General features: G+C 43.8%; 1 protein-coding gene across 1 annotated transcript in view; it reads left to right on the forward strand.

Moving 5' to 3' along the window:
• LCT (lactase) overlaps nucleotides 1-27,485 on the forward strand; it is an 82,227-nt gene that overhangs the window by 40,313 nt on the left and 14,429 nt on the right. Inside the window, exons 6-13 of the mRNA XM_033947261.1 lie at nucleotides 172-1,722; nucleotides 3,814-4,082; nucleotides 6,221-6,511; nucleotides 16,039-16,237; nucleotides 16,750-16,952; nucleotides 21,298-21,407; nucleotides 24,835-24,969; nucleotides 26,169-26,389. Coding sequence (XP_033803152.1) covers nucleotides 172-1,722; nucleotides 3,814-4,082; nucleotides 6,221-6,511; nucleotides 16,039-16,237; nucleotides 16,750-16,952; nucleotides 21,298-21,407; nucleotides 24,835-24,969; nucleotides 26,169-26,389 — 2,979 coding nt within the window. The remainder of the gene's footprint in view (nucleotides 1-171; nucleotides 1,723-3,813; nucleotides 4,083-6,220; nucleotides 6,512-16,038; nucleotides 16,238-16,749; nucleotides 16,953-21,297; nucleotides 21,408-24,834; nucleotides 24,970-26,168; nucleotides 26,390-27,485) is intronic.

Consider the following 27,485-nt stretch of genomic DNA (forward strand, 5'->3'; position numbering starts at 1 on the left):
GGGGACAGTGACAAAACTTGCAGGGACAGGACAGGGAAACAGAGTTCCTGTGGAGATGGGGAAAGATATGTCACCATATCATTCTCTAATTTGTAGTCATTACAATTTACACATGATACCTTAAAAATCGCATCTTAAAGTTTCCTATGTGTCTCTTTTATCTTCTAACAGCTGTCAAAGAAGATGGTGTATCGGTTCAGTCATATATAGTGTGGTCTCTTCTGGATGGCTTTGAGGGCCCAGAGGGTTACAGTGAAAGATTTGGTCTGCATTATGTGAATTTTGAAGATGCTAACAGAGAAAGAACACCCAAAGAATCAGCATATTTCCTTTCCAGCCTAATTAAAAACAATGGCTTTGTAAAAACAAAATCATTGGTTGACCCTCAAACACACAAAAGCTTCACCCCCAAGCTGCCAGGTTTGCCAGCATCGGAAGTTCCCTCAAAGGCAAAGATTGTTTGGGAAAAGTTTTCCATACAAACTAATTTTGAGAGAGATATGTATTACTACGGCACATTCCCTAAAAATTTTCAATGGGGCGTGTCCACCTCTGCCTATCAAATTGAAGGAGGTTGGAATGCAGATGGAAAAGGGCCCAGTACTTGGGATACATTTACTCATGTACCCGGAAACATTGATAACAATGACACTGGAGATATTGCTTGTGACAGTTACAACAAAGTAGAAGCCGATCTTTACATGTTGAGAGCATTAAGGGTAACAAGCTATAGGTTCTCATTGTCATGGCCTCGAATTTTTCCAAATGGAAGAAATGATACCATCAATGCTAAAGGAGTTGATTATTATAACAGGCTTATTGATGGCTTAGTTGCGAACAACATTAGGCCAATGGTAACTCTTCACCACTGGGATCTACCCCAAGCACTCCAAGATTTAGGTGGTTGGGAAAATGATTCATTGACTGAAATCTTTAATAGTTATGCAGATTTCTGTTTCCAAACATTTGGTGACAGGGTAAAATTCTGGATGACTTTTAACCAGCCCCATAGTATTGCAACAGCTGGATATGGTTTAGGACTATTTCCACCCAATGTGAAAGATCCTGGTTTGGCCCCTTACAGAATTGCTCACAGACTCTTAAAAACTCATGCCAAGGTCTATCATACATATGATCAAAAGTATCGAAACAGACAAAGAGGAGTAATCTCCTTAAGCCTCAATACGGAATGGGTTGAACCAAAGACACTTGAAGACCATAGAGATATAGAAGCAGCTGATCGTTTCCTGCAGTTTTCATTAGGTTGGTTTGCACACCCTATTTTCAAAAATGGTGATTACCCTGAGGCTATGAAAGTGCAGCTGGGATTCAAAAGTGACCTAGATGGATCTCCATCCTCCAGACTCCCCAGTTTTACAGAGGAAGAGAAAGCGTACATCAGAGGCACTGCCGATGTCTTTTGCATCAACACGTACACCACCAAAATTGTAAAGCACAAGACCACCAAGTTAAAACCAGCCTCTTTCCTAGAAGATAGGGATCTAGTGGAAGAGGTTAACCAAAATTTCCCAGTAACGGCGATTGCAGGCCAAAGAGCTGCAGCATGGGGCCTGAGGCGACTACTAAACTGGGTGAAAGAGGAATATGGTAATGTTTCTATTTATGTTACTGAGAACGGGGTTGCCACAGACAATCAACCCGACTATGAAGACATCAGCAGAATATTTTACTACAAAACCTACATTGATGAAGCTCTGAAAGGTAATAAGCTAAAACAGCACTATGTAAAGCATGTTACTTTTATTTATCTATACATACTTTTCAGGTGTATGTTTATTTAGAGATATAGAGGGGCATAATTAAAACTTTAAAACATCCAAAAACCTGCTTAAGTCAGCACTTGGACATCCTAATAGCAGGGACGTCCAAATGCCGATAATCAAAACAAATTTGCTGGATGTTCAGAAGCATTTTTAAGCTGCTGTGCATCCAGAGCTCAAAGGAGCATGGTTGGGAGGTGTATTAAGGGTGGGAATTGGGCAGGCTATCACCTGGACGTCCTGAAGCAATAATCAAAGCTTTTCCAGTACATTCTATGTAGAACTTACATGCCGGGACTTAGACCAAAGTTAAACAGGTCTAAGTGCCCCAAAGGTGACCAAACTGACAAGATGACCGCTGGAGGGTTTAAGGCATGACCCCCTCCCTTTTACTCCCCCAGTGGTGAGAATGACGGGCCTTCCCCTCTCAATGCATCTCTTCTCTCCTTTCCCCACCCATAATCCAGCATATCTCCCTCTCTCGCCTCTCTCTTGTTCCCTTTTGCCCAGTTCCAATATCTCTCCCTCCTTCTGTTATCTAGCATCCCTCTCCTCTGCTGTTGGTTCAACATCTCCCACTCTTTATTCACTCCATCCCCTCATCAACAGGGGCAACATCTCCCTCCCTGGTTCTAACATTTCTCCCTCTCTCCTACTGTCCAGTATCTCTCTTTCTCTCCTTCCCCTCCACCCTGGGGTTCCAACATCTCTCCCTCCCACCCTCCCATGTCTGTCCCTATTCAAATCCAGGACAAAAGCCCACTTTTTTTGAAGATGCTTTTAACCCTTAACCCATATTTGTCAGTTTAATATCCATTCTGCCATAAAAAATTTAATCTATTTGTCCTGTTTGACATGAATGGATTGTAAGTTTTATTGATCAGGGATTGTCTCTCACCTATTTGTGCACTATGTATATTTAGAAGCAGGGCATTTTTGTGCTGGTATGTGCCAGTATGATGTACTGGCACCTTTTACCCACCAAATTTCACCTCTTTGCTGGTATCAGCAGTCAAAGTGAACTATCTGGGCTGTCCTGGAGCCTTTCCTCTGCAGCTGTCCCTCCCTTACATAAACAGGACGTTGTATCAGAGGGGGGGGGGGGGGGGGAAGACAGCTGCAAAAGAAAGGCTTTGGGTTGGCCCAAGGCAAAGAAGTGAGGTTTGACCACCAGGGGAGGGAGCCGGAGCTGGGGCTGCGGTCAGTTGAGGCTCTGGATCCTTGGGGGAGACTAAGGTGCTGGAGTAACGGGGCACTCAGGGAAAAAGAGGGTGAGGCGCTAAAGTCACTGGGGGGAGATTCCAAGCAGAAGATGGACTCTGAATCCATAAGGGGGGCTCAAGGCAGAAGAAAGTGAGATGCTGGAGTCGAGGGGGAGCTCAGGGCAGAGGAGCGTGAGGTGCTAGAATCATGGGAAACTGCAGGTAGAAGAAGGGGAAGGCTGTAGGGCTGAGGGAAGAAGAGGTAAAGTGGTTAACTTGGGGTGGAGCTGAGGGAAGGTGAGGGAGAGGTGCTGCCTCATGGTGGGGTATACTATTTTCAGGGATGCCATTTTGTATGCTTCATGGCTGGTAAAATAGGTGTGGCTACTGTAGGGCCAGAGCTATAGATAGTGAGCCATCCTTAAGGTTGCCTCTATATGAGTACTGGTACTTTTATTCCTACCAAAAAAAAACAGTCATCTAGTGCTGGAGAAATACGTAATAGCAGTAGGAGTAGTAATACAAAAGCAGATTTTCAACTGTTCTGTCACATTTTTTTCTCTGAAATTCTACGACAAAAGGTTCCACGTAAGAATACAGTTTTAATACATTTTTTTGCACCAATGAAAAGTCAAATTTTTGCCATTTAAAAACGTCGATGTACTAATGTGTGTTGACCGAGACTCTGCTTTCAAAAAGAAAAGCTTTTACCTGAAATAACCAAGTTTAGCTATATAGGTTCTGCTGGACAGGCAACATCAGAGCATCAGACAGTTAGTTATTCTTGTAAGTCTTCTCTAACGGTATATTGGCACCTCTTTTATTTTCAGCTTATAATCTGGACGGTGTTAACCTTCAAGGATACACAGCGTGGTCTGTAATGGACACTTTTGAGTGGAATAGCGGTTACAGTTACAGGTTTGGGTTGCATCATGTGGATTTTGGAAACCCCAGCAGGCCGAGGACCCCCAAATTCTCCGCTATGTACTTTGCCGACGTCATACGGAACAACGGCATCCCATTACAAAAGGAAGAAGAGTTTTTGTACGGAGAGTTCCGCAAAGATTTTGCATGGAGTGTAGCGACTGCCGCTTACCAGGTCAGGAAATATTTCGTGGCTTTGCTTGGTTCGGCGGTTCTTAAACCTATCCTGGGGGAGCCCCAGCCAGTTGGGTTTTCAAAATAGGTGTCAGGTCAAAAGCGCGCCGGGACAAAAGCGCGCCCAGACAATTGAGCGCAGCGCACACCGCCGCACCGCTCTAAATTACTGTTTTTAGCGCTCCGACGGGGGTGTGTGGGGGGGAACCCCCCCACTTTACTTAATAGACATCGCGCCACTTTGTGGGGGCGTTGTGAGGGGTTGTAACCCCCCACATTTTACTGAAAACTTCACTTTTTCCCTGTTTTTAGGGAAAAAGTTCAGTTTACAGTAAAATGTGGAGGGTTACAACCCCCCCAAACCCCCCATAACGCCGGCGCGATGTCTATTAAGTAAACTGGGGGGGTTCCCCAACAAAGCCCCCCATCGGAGCCCCTAAAAACTGTAATTTAGAGTGGCATGGCGGCGCGCGCTGTGCTCAATTGTCGGCGCGCGCTTTTGTCTTTCACACTGTTGTCTATGAACCTCAAAATATCCCTAATGAATATAGGAGGACACTTAAGTCACTGCTCATGTATCCACTCCAAAAAAAAACACAAGCCCTCTTTGAAATACACTTCTCCCTCCATATTTGCGGTTTCAGCGTTTGCAATTTCGATTATTCACGTTTTTTAGTGTGCTGGCTCCTCCCCCCCGAATTACATCAGCTTGCATAGAGAAATCGCCGATTCCAATATTTACAGAGAAAAATCGCCGATTCCCAGCAAATTCTTCACTGTGTTTTATCCTCTCCTTCAGGAACAGGCCAGGTCTCCCACCATGTTAATTGCCGTTTCACCATATTCACGATGGTTTTCTAATAGAAAACAGCGAATAACATATGAAAAAGTTATTTGTGGTTTTTCTGTATTCGCAGTTCTGTTAATCCCCTATCACGGCGAATATGGAAGGAGAAGTGTATATCATTACATTACATTAGTGATTTCTATTCCGACATTACCTTGCGGTTCAAGGCGGATTACATCCAAACTAAAACAAAAATTACATTCAAAATTTGAAGGAATAGAATAAGCGATGACATAGAATTTTTAAGGTAATATATGTTGGGTAATGAGTTACCAAAGGGAAGTGGAGGTCTTTAGGAGATAAGAATAGGGTGAAATTATGGGTTTTAGATAACGTTTGGTAGATAAAAGAGTATTAGAGAGATCTAAGGGTAAATAGAGTGTTGGATATTGGGTTGGGATTGGTTTTATATATATATTTTGAAAAACTAATTTTTGAATAATATGATGTGCTCAGATCCATAACCAATAGACCACAGGATAGGCAAGGGTTACCATGGGACCATCATAGCCACATCAAGGTCCCTACCGTGCACGCGTGGGTGTCAATGTCTATTTCTCGACTGCTTTTGAATGATCAGTGGGGTAGCATGGGCATATGGGTCGCTGGTTCAGGCTTTGTGAAGCGAAATTCAGTATCTTCTGGAGTGCTTGTGGCTCTCTGAACGACTGGCTCTTTCCTATTTGGACTGTAGTTGTTTTCCTCTCTTCGGTGATTGGAAACCGCCTCGACTTGTTCTGCAACTGAGGCGGCAAAACAAATACTAATAAACCACGACAGCCACTTCATCCCACATCTCTGGAATAAACTCCCCCCCCAACTCAGGCAACAGAACTCTTTATTGACATTCCGTAAAATGGTAAAGACCCTCCTCTTCAACTAAAGATCTCCCTCAGTCTACACCCCCCCTTAAACCCCACCTCTCTCTTCTCTCCCCTTTAACTTCTCCTAAATTTCAGTATAGTCCTCTCTTAGTCTGTACTCTGATAAATTGTCTGTACTCTGAAAAATTGTTTGTACCCTGATAAATATTGCACAATTTTGTATGTCCAAGCACCTAAACCTATTGTACATCTTATTTGCCTAATTACTTCTACTGTGTATGTTTACTTGTAGACCGTTCTGAGCTACTGGGAGAACGGGATATAAATCTAAATAAATAAATAAATAAATAAATAAATAAATAAATAAAACCACACCTGAAATAGTGAAATTAGGCTGCATTACTATGAAAGGTGAAAACTTAAAAAAAAAAAAGGTATTGTCTCTTTCCACTTGCTCGTGAAATTTAGATTGAAGGAGCCTGGAGGGCTGATGGAAAAGGACTCAGCATCTGGGACCAGTTTGCTCACTCAGTCTTGAGGATCTCAAATAGTGAAAACGGAGATGTTGCTTGTGATAGCTATAACAAGATCGAGGAGGATGTGGCTATGCTCAAAAACCTGAAGATGCCTTACTATCGTTTTTCAATCTCTTGGACTCGTATTCTTCCTGATGGGACTCTAAAATCTGTAAATGAAGTTGGATTAAGTTACTACATACGACTCATTGATGCTCTCCTTGAGGCAGGCGTAAAACCTCAGGTAAATATTGCATGCAGGCTGTTATACTATCCTACTAAAGAATGTTTCTTTAGATCAGTGGTTCCCAAACCTGTCCTGGGGGACCCCCAGCCAGTCAGGTTTTCAAGATATCCCTAATGAATATGCATGAGAGAGATTTGCATATAATGGAAGTGACAGGTATGCAAATCTCTCTCATGCATATTCATTAGGGATATCTTGAAAATCTGACTGGCTAGAGGTCCCCCAGGACAGGTTTGGGAACCACTGCTTTAGATTTACCTCATGCCTTTTCACTAGTAATTAACGGTGAGTTATATTCAAGTACGCTAGGTATCAGCGGAACAGACAGACTTCCATTTTGGGTGGGCCGATTGCCAAAATGGTTGGACACAAATATCCTTTTGAAAACTGATCATATGCCAAATTCTAGTGCAGGGGTGGGCAACTCCAGTCCTCAAGGGCCGGAATCCAGTCGAGTTTTCAGGATTTCCCCAATGAATGTGCATGCAAATAGATCTCATGCATATTCATTGGGGAAATCCTGAAAACCCGACTGGATTCCGGCCCTCAAGGACCGGAGTTGCCCACCCCTGTTCTAGTGTCAGGCAGCTCATTAAAACTGCCACCAAATTTATATAGATTTATTTTGTCTGTCCACTGTATAGTTTATTGTCCTTAGTAATTTCATCGCCTTATGACAGGGGTGTCAAAGTCCCTCCTCGAGGGCCGCAATCCAGTCAGGTTTTCAGGATTTCCCCGATGAATATGCATAAGATCTATTTGCATGCACGGCTTTCATTGTATGCTAATAGATCTCATGCATATTCATTGGGGAAATCCTGAAAACTCGACTGGATTGCGGCCCTTGAGGACCGACTTTGACAACTGTGCCTTATGAGGAACAAGATTAGCCCCAACAATGTGAACTAGAATAATGAAATATGAGAAACTTGTTTTGTTTTTTGCTTCTTTACTTTTCCTTTTTATGCCTTGGTTTTGTTATGTTATGTAACAAATGGAAATATCAATTAGAAAACAAACAAAACCTGCCACCAAATTCTGAGCTGCAAAGGAGAAAGAAAGTTCAGGGTTTTGCAATCTCCACCAGCTACAGGAAAAAGTGCGCCACTGATGGGTGGGCCGGACCTCTTAGTGGGTTGGCTGTGGAGCAGCTGAGACTACATCACTGGTAGATATTTCCCTATCCTCAAAAGGCTTGCAGTCTGACTTGTACCTGAAGCAAGGGAGAATGAAGTGATTTGCCTAAGGGCAGTAGAATCAGAGGCATAGCCACAGGTGGGCCTGGGTGTGCTAAGGCTCCTCCAACCGGGAATCCAGATCTAATGGTGGAGAGTGCCAAAAAAACAATCTCCCGTCTGCCTAAAACAGGATATTATATAATCTCCGATGATGTCATACTTAAAATAGTATGCAACCCTCATTCAGAGAGCTGTTATGAACTCTAAAGGTTTCTAGAAGGTGCTGGAACTCAAGGGCTAGATTACTAACTGCCTTGGGGTTCATATTTCATCCACCTGTAACAACACAAAGGCAGCCCTCTAACAAGCTGCACACCTCAACTGACAATCACAGAAGTAGCCCTCTGCAGGCTGCACACATTGCAGATTGCAAATATGACACTTAACCTCTTCACTTAACCCCACATTGAATTTACAGGCAGCCCTAGAACAGGAACTGCTAATAACATAACTTCCTAATAACTGCTGGGAAAATTCATGCACTAACCCTCACTTCTCCTGGTGTATGAATTTACCCCAGGCTAGATGAAATTAACCAAATATTATTACAAAATATAATAATGCAGTAGATAAAGGCAGATCTTGACCAATCAGGTCTGCTCACTTTTTCTGGTCTATAGTGCGAAGGATATATTCTAGTTGCTAACCATAGAAGCTTGATCATTTGTAGGATATTGCAGCTTGTCCAAATCACTGTTTGTTGTCTACCTTTTTTGGTTTTCTGTTTGCAACCATTGTTTGCCTTTGGAGCATCAGGGTAGGTTATTTTTTTTGTAATTGTAATGTTTGCTTGTGGAGTTAGGGACGGGACTGATGAGAGCTGGAGGCGCAATAAATCCACTCAGCACTCTTGTTTGCTCAGATAACTCAGTCCAGGCCAGATGTTGCAGCACTGAACCGAAAAGTTTACATAAATCTAATCTAATCTAATCTAGTCTTCGATTTATATACCGGGTCATCTCCCAACAGAGCTCAACTCGGTTCACATGTAATTAAGATTAGAGTACATAAGAAGTGCATGAGAGAAGTAAGAGCTGTATTGTTATCATTTCGTTGGTACAATAGTTAAGCCGTTTAAATATTGTGTGAACAGCAGAGTTTTCAGGCCTTTACGAAATTGTTGTAGCTGGCCGGTCAGTCTAATAGAGTCAGGAAGTCCATTCCAAATCTCTACTAGCTTGAAGACCAGAGATTGACTAAGGGCTCCTTTTACGAAGCCACGTTAGTGGTTTAATGCACGCTAATTCGCCAGCCACACTAGCCGCTACTGCCTCCTCTTGAGCAGGCGGTAGTTTTTCGGCTAGCATGGGGGTTAGTGCGTGATAAAAAGTTGTTGTGCGATAAAGCTGCTAACGCGACTTCGTAATGAAGTAAAGGCTGCTTTGTTTACCTCATTGGAATAACTACAAGACGGCATTGTATCTTCCAAAACAGACAATATTCGTTTATTGTTAGTATAAAAACTTACAGTATTACAGCAGCAAAGGCATATCAGAAAAAAATATTGTCAGTTCAGAATATGCAATGGAGAGAAGAATTTGCACCCATATGCTTAGCAGGGGGCTAGCAGTTCCCCGTAGCATAAGTAAGTGAATCTCTCTGGCTCTACCTAAAATACACGTGATTTTTATACAGAGCAATTCTTCCTTTGTTCCAAGAAAGTCCATCCCCGAATTCTGGTTATGTAATTCCCTATTGATACATAAAATAATGTATATCTAACTCCTCCTCTCAGTCCACGCCTCTCTCTCACCTCCACCCCCCTCCCTCCCCAGTAAGGGGAGGGGGCTAGCAGAAACAGAGAACTCTTGGTGAACTTTCTTTCTCCCAGCGCTAAGATCTTTATCACTTTGTAGATGCTAATTAGTCTGTGCATTTTCGGGATGGTGTTTTTGTATGCTGAAAGTTGGCAAAGGTAACCTTTCAACAATCCAGCTGCTTGGTTCCCATAACTTGGTTCAGAGACAGGGAGCAAATGTTTTGGTACCAAGTTCTTTCATCTCGCTACACCCACATGAGCAGGGATCCTAGCTCATTATAAAGGTTTTATGGCTTTCCAGGGTGCCTGGCATATGAAGTCATACAGCACTGATAACAGTTCAGCAGAACCTTGGATAGATATCCTCCCAGCAGGGAATGGAAACAAAAACATTGTTAGCATTGCAAAGGCTGCAGATGTTTACAGACAGCAAGGTACAGGCTGGGCCTGGCTATGAGAAAATATAGGTCTGTAGTGTCCAGCATACACAAGTGAGAATATAGGTCTGTAGTGTCCAGTTGAATCATCTGTATGTCCAGGTTATCCAATGTCAGTAAAAGGAGCCCTAGGCTTCCCAGCAGAATTAAATCCTCTTAAAGGAGGGGAAAGATAAAATGGAATGAGGCAGAAAAAAAACAAGGAATAAATGCTCAGCATTAACTATGTACAGTCAGTATGGTTATGTTTATTAGAAACTGCCTTATCTGAAGGAACAGGTCAAGGCAAGGTCAAGGTCAATACAACAAAATATATTTTAAAAAGTCATGAAAAGGAACTCCATAAAATCAATAGGACAGGAACCAATCTAAACAAGAGCAATCGCACTAAACAAAGCCACATTACAACACACAGGCCACCTCAAATTCCAGTAGTAGAATAAAGTTGCTCAAACACTGTTGGCCTGAAATTCAGAATGATCTAAGCAGACAGGAGAGGCTTCTGTCCAAATAAGTCTCTTAGGGCCGGCTAACCGCTGATATTCATAAGAACATAAGACTAACCTTACTGGGTCAGCCCAATGGTCCTTCAAGCCCAGTAGCCCGTTCTCACGGTGGCCAGCCAGGTCCCTAGTACCTGGCCAAAATACCAGGGAGTAGCAACATTCCATACAGAATTTCAAAGAATATCAAGATTCCGGAATCCCAGAAAGTAACAAAATTCTAGAACCCCAAAGAGTAGCAACATTCCATGCTACCGATCCAGGGCAAGCAGAGGCTTCCCCCATGTCTTAATAACAGACTATGGATTTGTCCTCCAGGAATTTGTCCAAACCTTTCTTAAAACCAGCTACACTATACACTTTTACCACAACCTCTGGCAATGCGTTCCAGAACTTAACTATTCTCTGAGTGAAAAAATATTTCCTCCATGCAATGCCACTGACTATCAGCATGGACCTCCTGTTCATTATCCAGGTAGGGCTGAGGCAATCTCAGGGTAAAGTCTGGGTGAAGCTAGCACTTATCCAGTGCCAAAGCCAAATAGCTAACGGGGCATGTAGGAATGCATAAAAAGTAATAATAATAATAATTTTATTCTTATATACTGCCAAAGCCATAATAGTTCGAGGCGGTTTACAATAAGAAGACCTGGACAATCAGCAAAGATATGCACAATGTAAAGTCATCGAATACATGTAAGCAGAATACAGAGATAAGGCTTAAGAGTTCTTAGGTTACAAGTCGGTTAGAGTATAAAGAGATAGGGCTATAATAATAATAATAATAATAATTTTATTCTTATATACCGCCATACCGAAAATGTTCTAGCCGGTTCACAACAAGGTGAGCTAATACATTGGATACAGATAAAATACAAATTAGAATAATGGACTTAAAAACAGATAAAGACAGAAAGCATTTACAATATAATGCAGAAAATACCGGCATGGCAGGGAAAGAAGTAATACATAGAACAGATAAATTCCATCAAGTTGAATATAAGGAACTTGATTGAAAAAATGAGTTCTTAGGTTACAAATCGGTTAAACAAGTTTGTTTTTCTAGTTTTCTAAAACGTAGATAGGATAAGGAGTGTGTAATAATGTTACCCAGCCAATTGTTCAGTTGACCTGCTTGGAAAGCAAGTGTTCTGTCCAGGTATCTTTTGTATCGGCAGGCCTTTATTGTTGGATGGGTAAACATAGGAACTCTGCGTGTAGGCCTAATAGAACAATCTAAGTTAAAATGAGAAACCAAGTACATAGGGGCCGAACCGAGAATAGAGAATAGTAGTCCCAGTGGCATACCTAGGGTATGTGGCACCCGGGGCCCATCATTTTTTGACACCCCCCCCCCCCCCCATGTAAAAAAATATTTTTTGTAATGACCATGAAACGGAATAAATGGTCAGAATAGAAACAGGCAGTGAAAATTTTCTTATATTCCAAACATAACATAACATAAATTATGTCTGAATTGTCATGACATCAGAAGTACATATGGAGTAGTTGCAGGTGATGCTTGGGACAGTTCTGATTGTGTTAGTTCGGTTTTATGTGTTTTTTGAATAGAAGGGTTTTTATTTCTTTTTGAAGGTTTTGCAGTCTGTGGTCGATGTCAATTGGTTGTAGAGTTGGGGGTCGAGTGTTGCAGCTCGAATGGCTAGGAGGTTGTCGAACAGTTTTTTTCCTTTTGACGTTTTTGGTTGGAGGGTGTGTGAATGGTGCGTGAGTTCTCCTATGTCTGTTTGAAGTGGATTGAATTATTTAGCTGAAGAAATTAGCTACCCCCTCATCCCACACACATTAATTCTCTTCCATTTTTGTTCCCATTATAAAACACACTGCTAAGTTCCCAGAAAAAAAATACATTAAAATAAGAGGTGAAAACAAAGGCCCCTACAGATGAGAACATAACATAAGAATAGCCTAACTGGGTCAGACCAATGGTCCATCATGCCCAGTAGCCCATTCTCATGGTAGCCAATCCAGAACACTAATACCTGGTCAAAACCCAAAGAGTAGCAACATTCCATGCTATCGATCCAGGGCAAGCAGACACTTCCCCCATGTCTTAATAACAGATTATGGACTTTTCCTCCAGGAATTTGTCCAAATCTTTCTTAAAACCAGCTACACTATCTGCTTTTACCATAACTTCTGGCCACTTCATTTTTAAGTTTAGATCTTTCCTTTCAAACAGAGACCTTGCTAGATGTCAAATACAGCATAAGGTAACTTCACATGGACTTAGCTGTGCAGGAAATGTGAATCTCCTCATACACCCACCATATAGTGCAAAAATGTGCAAAGGTCTGTTTTTTTCTTTCGATCACTACATAGCCTAATGCCACACAAGCAGCGCTGTTACAAACATATTCTGTAGGTTAATGCTAAGGATAACAAAGTTTCCTTCCTTGGACCAGAAGGAGATACTGATAAACCACTGGAAGAGATCCCAAAACAACACCCAAAGACCCACTCAGTGTGTGAACCAGTTGAGTGGAGTGGACTAACTGGGGGGTGGAAATGGGCCCGGAGTTTGCTCAGCAGAATTCCCAGACCACCTCTTCCTCTCAACACATTGACACGCTGCCACCACCACCACTAGGAACACCTCACTGGGTAGGCCAGCTATGCTATAAACTTTATAAAACACGTTATTATATTTTCTTATAAAGCACATATTTTAACTGAACTCTCTGACATCCTCAGCCTTTCTAGTCACAAAAATAGAAGGACGAAAAGTTCCCATTTCCTGCTGTCTCATGTCCCCGGCCTATACAATATTTTTTTTCTGCAGACCCTTCAAAAGTCTGACCAAATCCTCGTTTCACTTGCATTATAAAGTACTGAGGATGCAATCTCTACCCAATCCCAGGTCCTAAAGTCTAAGACAGTAGCGCAAACTAATGCTGCCAGATTCAGGAAAAAAATTTTTGATTCGATTCAGCCTATTGAATTGGTTTTTCAATTCGATTTTCCTGCCCAGTTGGGTGATTTTTTTCAAAACTCCTGGTGGGTTTTATAGCTTTTTCACGCCCTTTGGCTTCTCCTAACCACACTGGCGCTATGGTGTAAATAAAATAAAGAAACAAAAAGGACTTTTCCTCTCTCTGTTAAATCCTAGCTCACGTTTGCAGTCCAACACCAGCTCTGTCAGGATACACATTTCAAATCTGACATATTATAATCACAAAACAGAAAATAAAATTAATTTTTCTACCTTTTGTTGTCTGGTTATATTTCAAATCTTGTTGGTCCAAGGCTCTGGTTTTCTTCTGATAACTTGCTTGCCAGGGTCTCCTTCTTTCTTCTTTCTGCATGCTAACCATCCATCTGCCAACTCTGTCCTTCCTTTCCATTTCCCTTCCCTCCCCAGGAAGTCTGGTATCTTTCCTTTTTTTCATCTCCCTCCACAGATCCACCTTTTCTTAACTACCCTTTCATCCGGCATCTCTCCTTCCTTCCCCACCACCCCAGAGTCCACCATCTCTCCCTTTCTTTTCCCAATTACCCTCCTATCCAGTATCTCTATCACTCCTCCACACCATCCCTTGTGTCCAATTTCCCTCCCTTTCTGTTCCTTCCCTCCCTAAATCCCATGGTCCATCATCTCTCTCCCTCTCCTCTATTTTCAGACCCATTATTTCTTCGTCCCCCCCCCCCAAAGTTTGGCATATGCACGTCTCTTTGAACACCCCCTTCCCGCCGTGTACTTCTAAACCAGGGTCCCCCCAAAGGCCTGTTCCCCCTTAAAGGCCTGCACCCCCCTTGAAGGCCTGTCCCACCCCCTTGTAGGCCTGTCCCCCCCCCTTGAAGGCCTGCCTGCCTGTATCCCCCTTATAGGCCTGTCCCCCTTGTAGGCCTGCCTGCCTGTCCCCCCCTTGAAGGCCTGTCCCCCCCCTTGAAGGTCTGCACCCCCCAAAGGCCTGCACCCCCCCCGAAGGCCTGCACCTCCCCTAAAGGCCTGCACCTCCCTTGTAGGCCTGTTCCACCCCCTTGTAGGCCTGTCCCCCCCTTGAAGGCCTGTCCCCCCCTTGAAGGCCTGCACCCCCTTGAAGGTCTGCACCCCCCGAAGTCCTGCACCCCCCGAAGGCCTGCACCCCCCTGAAGGCCTGCACCCCCCCCTGAAGGCCTGTCCCACCCCCTTGTAGGCCTGTCCCACCCCCTTGTAGGCCTGTCCCTCCCTTGAAGGCTGCCTGCCCTCCCTTGAAGGCCTGCCTGCCCCCCCCTTGAAGGCCTGCCTCCCCCCTTGAAGGCCTGCCTGTCCCCCCCCCTTGAAGGCCTATCGCCCCTTGAAGGCCTGCCTGCCTGTCACCCCCCTCCCCCTTGAAAGCCTGCCTGCCTGCCCGCCTGCCCCACCTCGAAGGACCGCTCGCCCCCCCTGGCCTCCCCGCACTACCTATGCTCCCGGCCTTGCAGTTCAGTCCCCCCCCACCACCCCCGAAGGACCGTTCGCCCCACTGACCTTCCTGCACCACCTATGAAGCAGCCGCAGCAGGATCGCGACGCGATCCCTGCACTGCTTAGGCGCTGCTTCCTGCGCCGCGGTCCCGCTCCTCCTCTGACATCAGAGGAGGGGCGGGACCGCGGCGCAGGAAGCAGCGCCCAAGCAGTTCAGGGATCGCTGACGCTGCGGGCTGCTTCACAGGTGGTGCAGGAAGGTCAGTGGGGCGAGCGGTCCTTCGGGGGTGGGAGGGACTGAACGGCAAGGCCGGGAGCACCCCCTCAGGGCTGGCACCCGGGGCGGACCGCCCCTCCCGTCCCCCCTTGGTACGCCACTGAGTAGTCCTATCTTTGTCTGGTTAGCTATCGGGTCACCAGCACTAAATAATGGTTAGTGACCAGATAACTTTTGGATGACAATCTGAAATGTCCCATTATCCCCCTTCCTTCTAACACCCCCCACATGATTAAAGCCCCCCCCATCCAACTTCCCTCTCCAAGAGCAAAAGCACCCTGATCTTATCCCCCTTTCTCCGCAATGAGAAAAGGGCATCCTGATTCACTCTCCCTCCTCAAGAGCATTGAGAAGGTCAGAGAGTGGAGACACCAAAACTTCCCCGAGTTCATTCAATACCCTAGAATGCATCCTATCCAGTCCCATTGCTTTGTCTACCTTTAGTTTAGCAAGCTTCTCATGAACCCAGTCCTTTGAAAATCATTCAAGGTCCATCCATTCCTAATGCTTGTCTTCTGCAGTCCTAGTTCTGGGTCTTCATCTCTGAATGCACAGAAATATTTGTTAAGCAATTCCGTTTATTTCCAAATATGGAAATTGTTTACCCATTGACCTCAGATGACAGCATAATATAACACAAAATCAATTTCTAGACTGCATAACCTTTAAGTTCTATGTGGTTTACAAAAGATTAGCTAAGAATACATAATTAGAGATAGTTAGGAATCTAAGAACGCAAGAACTTTGAAAATAAATAAGTCTTCAACTGTCTCCTAAAATGCAAATATGAGACAGACATCAAAAGCAAAAGTTAAACTCTTATCCCAAATTGCATTGTTGCACCACCTAGAGCAGTCGTAAAAAAAAAGAATCTGACATATGCAACTCTTTCTCTCTTGGTAGGTAACGATATATCACTGGGACCTTCCTCAAGCTTTGCAGGACATTGGAGGATGGGAGAATGAGACCATAGTGCAGAGATTTAAAGAATATGCTGACTTGCTCTTCACGAGATTGGGAGACAAAGTGAAGTTTTGGATAACTCTTAATGAACCATACATTATAGCAAATTTGGGATATGGCTATGGTACATCGGCACCAGGTAGGTACATTGTATTAAGCTACATCTTAGATTGCAAGTATTATATCCTAGGTACTCTGTAAATTATCTGAAGCCCTCTTCCCCTTCAATTCATATGGAATTTGGATTTTATCAGAAGTAATTTTCCTATTCCAACTCTAAAAAGGCTTATGTGACCTGAATAGATCTCAGAGACAAAGTGAAATCAAGCTACCTTGGATTTGTGAAAAACAAATCTCCTTTTTGCATAGCAGTTATTATTGGTGCTAGCTCTGTGGCTGCAATGGATACTTGAGCGTACCAGATTATCAGATCTGCTGTTCATGTCACCTTTTCAACCTCCTGCACCCAGAGAAGCTGAGATTCAAGAGGAGACATAGGAGGCACCCACAGAACTGATGCCTATGGCAAATATAATGGCCCAAATAGTTAATTGATGATTTTGATTCAAATGTTGAATGACACATGGAGAGTTGCTAGTAAACTGACCATCATGTCTAATATGGTATGTGCTTCTATGTTTTTACTTTAAGGAATCTCCTCAAGACCAGGTCAGGCCCCCTATAATGCGGGCCACAATTTATTAAAGGCCCATGCCGAAGCCTGGCACTTGTACAATGATACCTACAGAGCAAAACAGGGGGGACAAATCTCCATTACTATCAATTCTGATTGGGCAGAACCAAGAAATCCTTACAAGCAGGAGGATATCGATGCTGCCAGAAGATATGTGCAGGTAATCGATGCCATGTGCAAAATCGTGCTCCGATATCCATTACCTATCATCCTGTCACCTTTATAATAGGCAGTACTTTTTTTTTCCTAGGTGCCAGTTCTCATACAGAGCTGATCTTAGGGGACAGGGTGACTATCCATAGCTCCACCCTCACAGCAATCACACCCCCTGTACCATCACACATTGAAAAGGGCTATATACTACATCAAATAAAAACTTTGCATGCTGGATATACTCAGCAAGATTGTTTTTTCAGTTCAATCATGTAGCCTGGAAAATAAAGGCCCCCGACCCAGTACATTGGACCATCAAGGTGCTAAATAAACCCATATTCAGCATCCACAGAAGCCTTCCTCACACAGCAGTGGGTACAGAGCAAACTAGGACATTTACCCCAAGAGTTAGCCATACATAATACCTGCCTCATTCTAGTGTCATCTCAATAACAGCAACATCAACCCTCTCCAACACTAGGCTGCTTGTGAAGTATTACAGAGCCCTGCAGAATAAACCTACCATTCCATAAGGATGTCAACTTCCAAAACTCACACAGAGACCTACCAAGGAAAAGGCAGCATCATAAATATTGCAATGAGCTCTAGAACATTAATACCTCTATTAGAAAAAGCGGTCATGGATTAGATATAGAAACATAGAAACATAGAAAAATGACGGCAGAAAAGGGCCATAGCCCATCGAGTCTGCCCATACCAATGACCCACTCCCTGATTCTTACTCTTCTAGAAATCCCACATGAATATCCCATTTTTTCTTGAAATCTAATACGCTGCTGGCCTCAATCACCCGCTGAGGCAGCTCGTTCCAATGATCGACCACCCTTTCGGTGAAGAAGTACTTCCTAGTATCACCCCGAAATTTCTCACCCCTGATTTTCAGCGAGTGTCCTCTGGTTACCGAGGGCCCTGTAAGACTGAAGATATCGTCTTTCACCTCTATACGCCCAGTAATATACTTAAAGGTCTCAATCATGTCCCCTCTCTCTCTTCGCTCCTCCAGCGAGTACATCCGCAGTTTTTTTAACCTTTCTTCATACGTGAGATCCCTGAGCCCCAAGACCATCCTGGTAGCCATTCGCTGAACCGACTCAATTCTCAACACATCTTTTCGGTAGTGTGGTCTCCAGAATTGAACACAATATTCGAGATGAGGTCTCACCATGGATCTGTACAGTGGCATTATGACTTCAGGTTTTCTGCTGACAAAACCCCTACGGATACAGCCCATCATTTGTCTTGCCTTGGACGAGGCCTTCTCTACTTGATTGGCAGCCTTCATATCGTCGCTAATGATCACTCCTAAATCACGTTCCACCTTGGTCCTGGACAAGGTTTCACCATTTAGTGTGTAAGTTCTGTGTGGATTTTTTTTGCCTAGGTGCATTACTTTACATTTTTTAGCATTGAAGCCTAGCTGCCAAGTTGATGACCACTGTTCAAGCTGTCTTAGGTCCTGCGTCATAAAGTCAGGCACACTGTTTTTGCCAACTATGTTGCATAGTTTGGCATCGTCTGCAAACAGTGATACTTTTCCTCTCAGTCCTTGGGTTAAATCTCCTATGAATAAATTGAATAGAATCGGCCCTAAGACGGAGCCTTGAGGTACTCCACTCATCACTGCTGACGTTTTCGAGGGGGTACCGTTTACCATCACCCTTTGAAGCCTACCATCTAGCCAATCCCTTACCCATGTAGTGAATGTATCCCCTAATCCCATCGATTTTAGTTTGTTCAACAGCCTGCGGTGTGGGACGCTATCAAAAGCTTTGCTGAAGTCCAAATATATCACGTCAAGGGACTCACCGGCATCCAGATGACTGGTCACCCAATCAAAGAAGTCAATCAGATTAGATTGGCAGGACCTTCCCCTGGTAAATCCGTGTTGATGTGGATCACGTAAATTTTCTTCGTCTAGAATTTTGTCAAGTTCCTGTTTGATCATTGTTTCCATGAGTTTGCACACTATGGATGTAAGACTCACCGGTCTGTAATTTCCTGTCTCTGTTCTGCAGCCCTTTTTATGGAGTGGAATTACGTTAGCTGTTTTCCAGTCTAGGGGTACTTTTCCCGTGCGCATGGAAAGATTGAAGAGTACGGATAGTGGTTCAGCCAGGACTTCACTCAGTTCTCTGAGTACCCTGGGGTGTAGATTGTCTGGCCCCATGGCTTTGTCTACTTTGAGTCTTGAAAGTTCGTGGTAGACGCTACTAGGTGTAAACTCGTAATCACGAAACAGGTCGTTTTGGCTGTCTCTTATTTGTAGTTGTGGACCATCTCCCGGTGCTTCACAGGTGAATACTGAGCAGAAGTATTCGTTTAGCAGTTCTGCCTTGGTAGTATCAGATTCTGCGTAGTTTCCATCTGATTGCCTAAGGCGTTCTATTCCATTTTTGTTTCTCTTCTTTCTTTCTTTCTGTGGGTACAATAAAAGCATTTTTAATTTTTTTAAATGTATTTATATACCAGTTATAGCCCAAGTCAGGGCAGGATTAATTCATCGAGGGCCCCTAGGCACACAAGTACACTGGGACCCCCCTGCCCCGCCCCACCCCACCATGCCCCCAGGCGTCAGAGGGAAGCTTTGGGCACCGCTTGCACAATTACAGTTCCCGTTGCCTTTCTTACCTGCATTGCTTCCTTGTCTTACTTTCCGTCTATTGGGGTGGGGGCCGTGTTGCAAATCAGGGGGGAGGGGGGCCTGCGTTGCCGATCGATGCTGGAGGGGTCCATCACCGTTTGGAAAAAAACAATGTTGATGCCCTCCTTCATCAGGCCCCCCTGACCATTTCGGGCCCTAGGCACGTGCCTACTTGGCCTATTGGTTAATCCTGCCCTGGCCTAAGTTGTTTACTTTCAGGTACTCAAGCATTTTTTCCTATTTGTCCCGGTGAGCTCACAGTCTTATCTAATGTACGTAGGGCAATGGGGGATTAAGTGACTTGCCCAGGGTCACAAGGAGCAGTATGGGGTTCGATCCCACAACCTCAGGGTGCTGAGTCTGTAGCTCTAACCACTGCATCACACACTCCCCAGTTACCAGCCAGACTAATACAGATCTCTACTCAACACCTGCCCTTAGTCACACATGCAGAATGCAGATAAACCTTCTTCAAATATAGGATGTGACCACAAACCAAAGTACTAACCTAGACAAAAAAAAATTAACCTAAAACCCAAGACGTCAGACCTTACATGCAGTACAGTACCAGAAAATAGAAAGCGGTGCATTTCTTCCTGTACTGTGCAAAATATAAAGATATCAGTTACGAATTCTCAAAACTGGCATTTTCTCTCACCCCACTAAGGGATCTGGCCAATCAGAATCTTAATCCACTCCCAGTGCATCCCAGAATGCACTGGGAGAGAGGCCTAAGACTCTGGTTGGCCCAGGTGCCTAAGGTGCATCCCAGGATGCACCGGGAAGGCCTGCCATTCTGTGGAGGCAGGACTGCCAGCAGGAGGAAGTGGGCATCCCTCTTGCTGGCCATCAGAGAAAGGTACGGGGTGCATACAGGGGTTGGCAGGGGGATCTTGGGAGGCATTCAGGGGATGATGGGGCCAGCAGCAGGAGGGAGTGGACATCCCTCCTGCCTGGAGATGTCTCAAGGTGGCAGCAGGAGGGAGTGGGTATCCCTCCAGCCCAGGGATGTCTTTGGGGGTGGCGGCAGGAAGGAGTGGGCATCCCTCCTGCTGAGTGATGTTTCAGTTGTAGCAGGAGGAATTGGGCACTCTTCCTGCCTTGGACAGTTGGGCGGGGCTTCAGGGGTTCCAGTGGCAGGGAGTAGGCATCCCTCCTGCTGGCCAAGTTCGCGGGGGGAGACGAGTTCCCTGCTGTGGCCACGGCTGCTAAATTAATCAGCTCAGCGGTAACGCGATTCTCTAACTGGCGCCTGTGACATGGACGCTGGTCAGAGAATTGGGGTGGTTAGGTGGGGGTTAGGCGTTTGTCTGTTAGGACAGACGTGTTTCTATATAGGACGCCCAGGTGCGATTCTCAAAAGCTGCTTAGGCGGCTGCTTGGGTATCTTATACAGCATCCGGACCTTAATGTGTACTAAGCTTTCGTAAAAGGGCTCCTAAGGTACACAATAGTTTGAAAGGATTCAACAACTGAAAGTTCCAAGGTGGATGAGTTGACCCAATCTGATTGGTTCAGCCTTTGAGGGAGCACAACTCTCTGTAGGATGTAGTTGCTACTTCAGAAGGTTTAAAGAGGTCTAAGGAAGTCATCAGCGGCTGATAAGTACAAAATGTAGAAATAAAACCTGGTGTTGTGACACTGTATGAATTAAAATTATATACGACGTTCTTGTTCATTAATCAAATAGTTTTATGGCGGTTGGTTTGCACATCCTGTTTTCAAAAATGGTGACTACAATGAGGTCATGAAAACAAGAATACGAGAGAGAAGCCTGGCCCAAGGACTACCCAAATCCCGGTAAAAATTTGTTACATCTTAAATATTTCAATTTCTATCTAATGTCCCATTCCTTTTAACATATATCGGTAGAACAATAATAAATTGTCAATTTAATTTAGAGGTGACTAGCAATGATCCTCAAGGGCTCTCACCAGGTGTAATTTGTAAAATGTTCAAAATATGCAAACTAATCTGGTATATATAGATGTTCAAAAGTTTGTTAGTTCGTTATGCAGTTGTAAAAGTAAATACAGCCATGCTTGGCAAGGATTACTTTTTCATTAAGAGGATGGTAACAGGCTTTATCCAAAGGGGTTTTTTTTTTAAATTTTAGGAGCTCTAGCCATGTTTTGGATATCTGAGATTGGTAGAAAAGACCTGATGCGGTGATAAACTCTGGTGAACTTTTGAAAAATACTAAAAAAAAAAGTTCCCATGAACTGATTGAACACCTTGTACTTTAAAAATCAGTGTTTAAGTATGACGCCTAGTGACGTCTAAGTCTGCTTAGGCACCATTAGATATGATTCTACAAATGGTGTCTAGTGGTTGATTGACAACCTACAATGTAGGTACACTTAGACGCTGTTTATAGAATCTGGATCTTAACGGCCATATTTTATAAATAACACTGCTAGGCACCCTAATTGTGGCCGCCTAGTGACACCTAAGCTTGGGACCCACCATGAACTTAATTTTTTAATTGGCTTTATTGGCGTGGTAATTGACCGTGCTGGTTATAATTCAATAAAAATAAATAAATAAGCAATTTAATTGTTTTGTGACAAACTCTTAGGATACCTAGTGATGTCTAAGTGGAGGTCCCCTCCCAAGCCTAACGACACCGAATGATGCCTAGATTGAAAAGTAGGTGTGGTTATGGGCAGAGAATAGGTGTGGCTGAGTTAGCCTTCTGACATAGGCACTGTCAAATTAGGCGAGTGAAAAGCTGCCGTAATGGAGCGGTGCCTATGTCTAGGACACCTAGCGATGCCTAAGTCCATTTAGGCACGATTCTATAAATGTTGCCTAGCGGGTGATTGACAACTGTGCCGAGCGGCATCTTTAATTATAGAATTGGCCCTATATGTGCATGTTTCGGTAAATATGCCTGCATCAGAGATAAAACAAACTTAAAAATAATAATTTTCTAAAAGCTAGATAGGATGAGGTTTTAGAAAATTAGTAAAAACAAAACTGTTCAACTGATGTGTCACCTAGAATTTGTTGTTCATTATCTCTCATATTCTGTATACTGAATTCATTGCTTCTACACTGTAACTATGTCGCTGACTGTCCAGCCTTTCTTATTTGTTCTTGCATTCAATGTACAGTGGTACCTTGGATTACGAGCATAATCCGTTCCAGGAGCATGCTCGTAATCCAAAATGCTCGTATATCAAAGCAAGTTTCCCCATAGGAAGTAAGGGAAACTTGCTTTGATATGTTCCCCCCCCCCTCCACAAGGCCAGCAGCGCTGCTCCCCCCCCCCCCGAGAAACAGCATTGCTCCCCCCGAAGGCCCCCCCCGTGAATCGGCACCCTCCCCCCCCGCTATCTGGCACCCCCCCGCTGCCATCGGGCCCCCCCTTCGCCATCGGGCCCCCCCCCCGATGCGACCTGAGGTCCCCCCAACCCACCCGAACCCTCTTCTTACTTTTCTGTAGCCTCCCCAGCGGCACCGGCACTAGCATGTCCTGTGTGTAGTGCCGGTGCTGAAGATATGCTTCCTGTGCTGGGCCTTGAGAGTTCACGTTCGACGTGAGAGTTCACAGGAAGCACATCTTCAGGCACCGGCACCACGCACAGGACATGCTGGTGCCAGTGCCGCTGCGGAGGCTACAGAAAAGTAAGAAGAGGGTTTGGGTGGGTTGGGGGGACCTCAGGTCGCGGCGGGGGGGGGGTGCCCGATGGCGGTGGGGGGGTGCCGGATCGCAGGGGGGTGCTCGCAAATCGAAGCACGCTCGGTTTCCGAGGCGCCGATTTTGCAAATGTTTTGCTCGTCTTGCAAAACACTCGCAAACCGGTGCACTCGTAAACCGAGGTACCACTGTACTTGTATTCATTAATTCTATATTGTAACTATATCGCTGACTGTCCAGCTCCTCTTATTGTAAACCGCCTTGAACTACCATGGCTTTGGCGGTATATAAGAAATAAATTATTATTATTATTATAAGAACTAAACCAAACAAGTCAGAAAATATACAAATCATATGTCCAAGAGTACCAATTTCTGATTGGCAAGACCAGCACAAGTTCGTAGTCGATTTCGGCAATTTGCTGAGTTTGTATGGCGTCCAAAAGGCCCTGTGTAAAAGAAAGAATGCCGATTGGGATATGCTGGCAGAATGAAGAGAATGCGTGGATTCGTAGCAAATCTGTTGCCATTCCTTTCTTCCAATTGTCTTACCCGTATCTAATGACCAGATTTCTCTTAAAGTCGAGGAGCTTTGAAACTTAGTATCAATAAGGTACCGGTACCAAAAAGCAGCTTTGCCCCTCATCCTGGCCTCTACTATATAATTCAAGGCCGCCATCGTTGATTGGGAATCCTGTATCTTTGACACATCTATAGCAGCTTTTATAGAATGGCATAACTGGAGCCATCGAAAGTATTGAGCTCCAGGAAGACGGAATTGCTCTTGTAGTTTATCAAAAGGAATCCATTTATTGTCACAGTAAAGTTGGCCCAGACGCCATATACCTGAAATTTGCCATAAGGACCAGTTTACAGGTTTCCCTTGGATAGTTATATTGGCGTTATTCCAAAGGCAGATGTGTGAAGAATCTTTCCATCTAATAGTCGCAGCTCCATCAGCCTCCTTGAAAACTAGTTTAGCAGAGTTAGTGGGTTCTCTGCGTTTATCTGCTCTCCGTTCACGAGCAAAACTGGCTGAGCGTGTATCAGTTATGTCTAAAGCAGTATTTTCCAAATTAGACCATGTACGGAAGTGGGGAGTCTGAAGGTTGGAAAACCAGGAGGCATTACTTCTTAGGATAAACGCAGTGTGGTATTCGAAGAAGCTAGGATATATTATACTCCTTTGCAGTTCAGTATACATATGTGCATGGACACACAGTACATGTATTTTTTATTCACTGTTATTATAAAACTAATAAAAATATTAAACTTGAGAAAATATACAAATCTACAAATCAATTAATAGAAGGAAATAGGATTATTTCACATTTTTTCTTATTTTTTTATTTTTTTCATATAAATGTATAGTTACGTTTTGGGTTCAGTGAAGACTGTTACTACTTGTTAATTTTTTTTATTGCCTTTTTAAGTTTGTTACCTTTTGATACAAGTGTATTTGCTGAAACATGGCTCTGTTGGGTTTTACTTGAATTGCATTTTGTATCCTCTGACTTATTTTAATTTAAAGTTCTTGCCAGTTTGACAGCCTTTTCTCCTTCCCCTTTCTTTGTTGTAACTTTAGACTGCCTGAATTTACAGAGAGTGAAAAGCTGAGAATAAAAGGCACATTTGACTACTTTGGCTTCAATCATTATACTACGATATTGGCCTCCAAGCTCAATTTTCCTCGTGGGGTTCAATCCTTTGATGCTGACAGGTAAGACTAGTTCAGCTGTTCTGTCAGCACGTACCTGCCCTTTCTTGAGATGCCCAGGGATTTTCTAATAATACATGTTCATTTAATCTTTCCTGTTATCTCTTTCTATAACACCCTATCTCTGGTCATCACTTGCCTTTCCCTCCATTCTATGTTAAGGAGATCTCCCTGCTGATACCTGGAGAAGCTTGACTGCCTGGAGAAAGGCAATTTTTTTTTTTTTTTTTACTAGCTGAGGAATATACAGTAAATAAAATCCACTCAAAAGGATAAAAAATATATAACACTACAGTGCTAGAGATAAACTGGGTATATTCAGTTAAGTGATCAAATAAATCATAAATAGGTCACAGGGAGCTATAAACATTTCAAGCCAATAAGGCTAAACAAATTTGCTTATATCACTTCACATTACTTATAATCTCAATGTGATTGAAAAAAACACTCACACATTGTAGTGAATGTTTGAAAATAGTATAAGGATCTGTAATGCTTATTGGTGCCATCTATTGGGGTGTGTGGAAGTATAGAACTTTGGTTTTAATTGTGTTTAATTTTAGTTTGTAGGTAGTCGCCCAGATTTGGATTCTTTCAATATTATGTGAGACTTTGTTGATGATGTCCAGATGATTGTTGGTTATGGGAATAAGGAGAAAGATGCCATCTGCGTAGGATAATATACTCTATTCAATTTTTTAAAAACCCAGAAAATAAAATGTGTATGTTTCCAGAAAAAAAAGTACCCACACTTGTGCTTGCCCTCTTCTAGTCTGTGGACAGTGGTTTCAAAGGCGGGACTCGGGGGCCACATGCGGCCCGCCACGTGCTATTTTGAGGCCCTCGGTATGTTTATCATAATCACAAAAGTAAAATAAGAGTTTCTTGCTCAGTATAATTGACAATATTATTATTAAGACTTAGCCAAAAGGAAAGATTTATAAACTATAAAGAGTTTTTTTCCTCATGCAAAATTGTCATTTCTTTAATAAGACATTAACTATTTTTTTCTGAGGCTCTCCAAGTGCCTACAAATCCAAAAGGCCCTGCAAAGGGTTTGAATTTGAGACCACTGTCTGTGGATTACAATGGCAACCCAATTATTTAATATTCTATGTAGCTCTTAAGCATTTTAGTTGTGAATGGAAGGGGAGATGATCAATATAGCACATACAATGATAATTTTTTTCTGATATTTTCAGGGGAGTGGCTTCTGTGACAGACCGCAGTTGGCTGGGCTCAGGCTCCATTTGGTTAAAAGTGACTCCTTTTGGCTTTAGAAGAATATTGAATTGGATAAAGGAAGAATACAATAACCCTCCTATTTATGTAACAGAGAATGGTATTTCCGAACGTGGAACAGAACTCAATGATCCTTGGAGAACACATTACTATCGCAGTTATATTGATGAAGCATTAAAAGGTATGAAATTCTGTCAATGAAGGATAATTTTTTTAAATTGTATAGATAGGATTAAAAATACTGCCCAAATATTGAAAAATAAATGAGGAGAATCTAGAATAAGGGTCTAATTTTTCTATACAGACTTTAAAAGGTAAAATTACATGACACTTAGAGATTATAGGGCTCATAAAAGTTTAAAATGTCCAAAAACCAGCCTGTTAGCACTTGGACTTCCTCATAGCAGGGACGTCCAAGTGCCAATCATCAAAATCAACTTTCTGGACTTACAGCAGCACTTCTAAGCTGCTGTGCGTCCAAAGAGCAAAAGGGTGTGTTATGGGCAGGAATCAAAACTTTCCTAGAGTGAACTTAGACGCTGGCAGTTAGACTTTTTTGAGTTGTGTCTAAGTTCCACAAAGGTGCCCAAACTGACAAGATCACTGGAGGATTTAAGGCATGACCTCCCGCCCCTTACTCCCTCAGTGGTCACAACCCCCTCCCATCACCCAGAGTGAACCCCCCCCCCTAGGCTTCCCATCGGTTTTCGGGGGATTCCTGGCAGTTCAGCTGATGGGGATTTCCCCTGCCAGGATTAGCTGAGCCACGGAGCCCTACACCCCTTCCCCTGACATCCCATCTCCCTGATATCCTGTACCTCCCCTATTTCCGCCCCCCACATCCACCCAACACTTCTGTACCTCCCCTATTTCTGCCCCCCCCACATCCACCCAACACTCCTGCCCCCCCCACATCCCCCCAACACTCCTGCCCCCCCCCCCCCCGGTACATTTGGAAGAGCAAACTGCAGGAGGGAAGCTCATCTTGGGATGCAGTGGGAGAGGCCAAAGATACTGATTAGCTAAAAATGGTGATTGGGCACCCCTCCTGCCATTTTTGGGGTTCATGGGGGGATAGTGGCTCGGGGATGCCTGGCACAGGGTGGGGCCATGGCATGGGGGCGGGCTTTTTTCTTTTTAATGGGACAGAATGTGTGTAACACACATCTGTGCCATTAAAAAAAGAAGCCATAACAACAGTAACACTGTCCCTGCTCTTAGGGCTCTGCGCATGTGTCAATCGCACAGAGCGATTGATCGGTCACATTTGGGTGCAC

Source organism: Geotrypetes seraphini, chromosome 5 (assembly GCF_902459505.1).
Source record: "Geotrypetes seraphini chromosome 5, aGeoSer1.1, whole genome shotgun sequence".
Taxonomy (NCBI): Eukaryota; Metazoa; Chordata; class Amphibia; order Gymnophiona; family Dermophiidae; genus Geotrypetes; species Geotrypetes seraphini.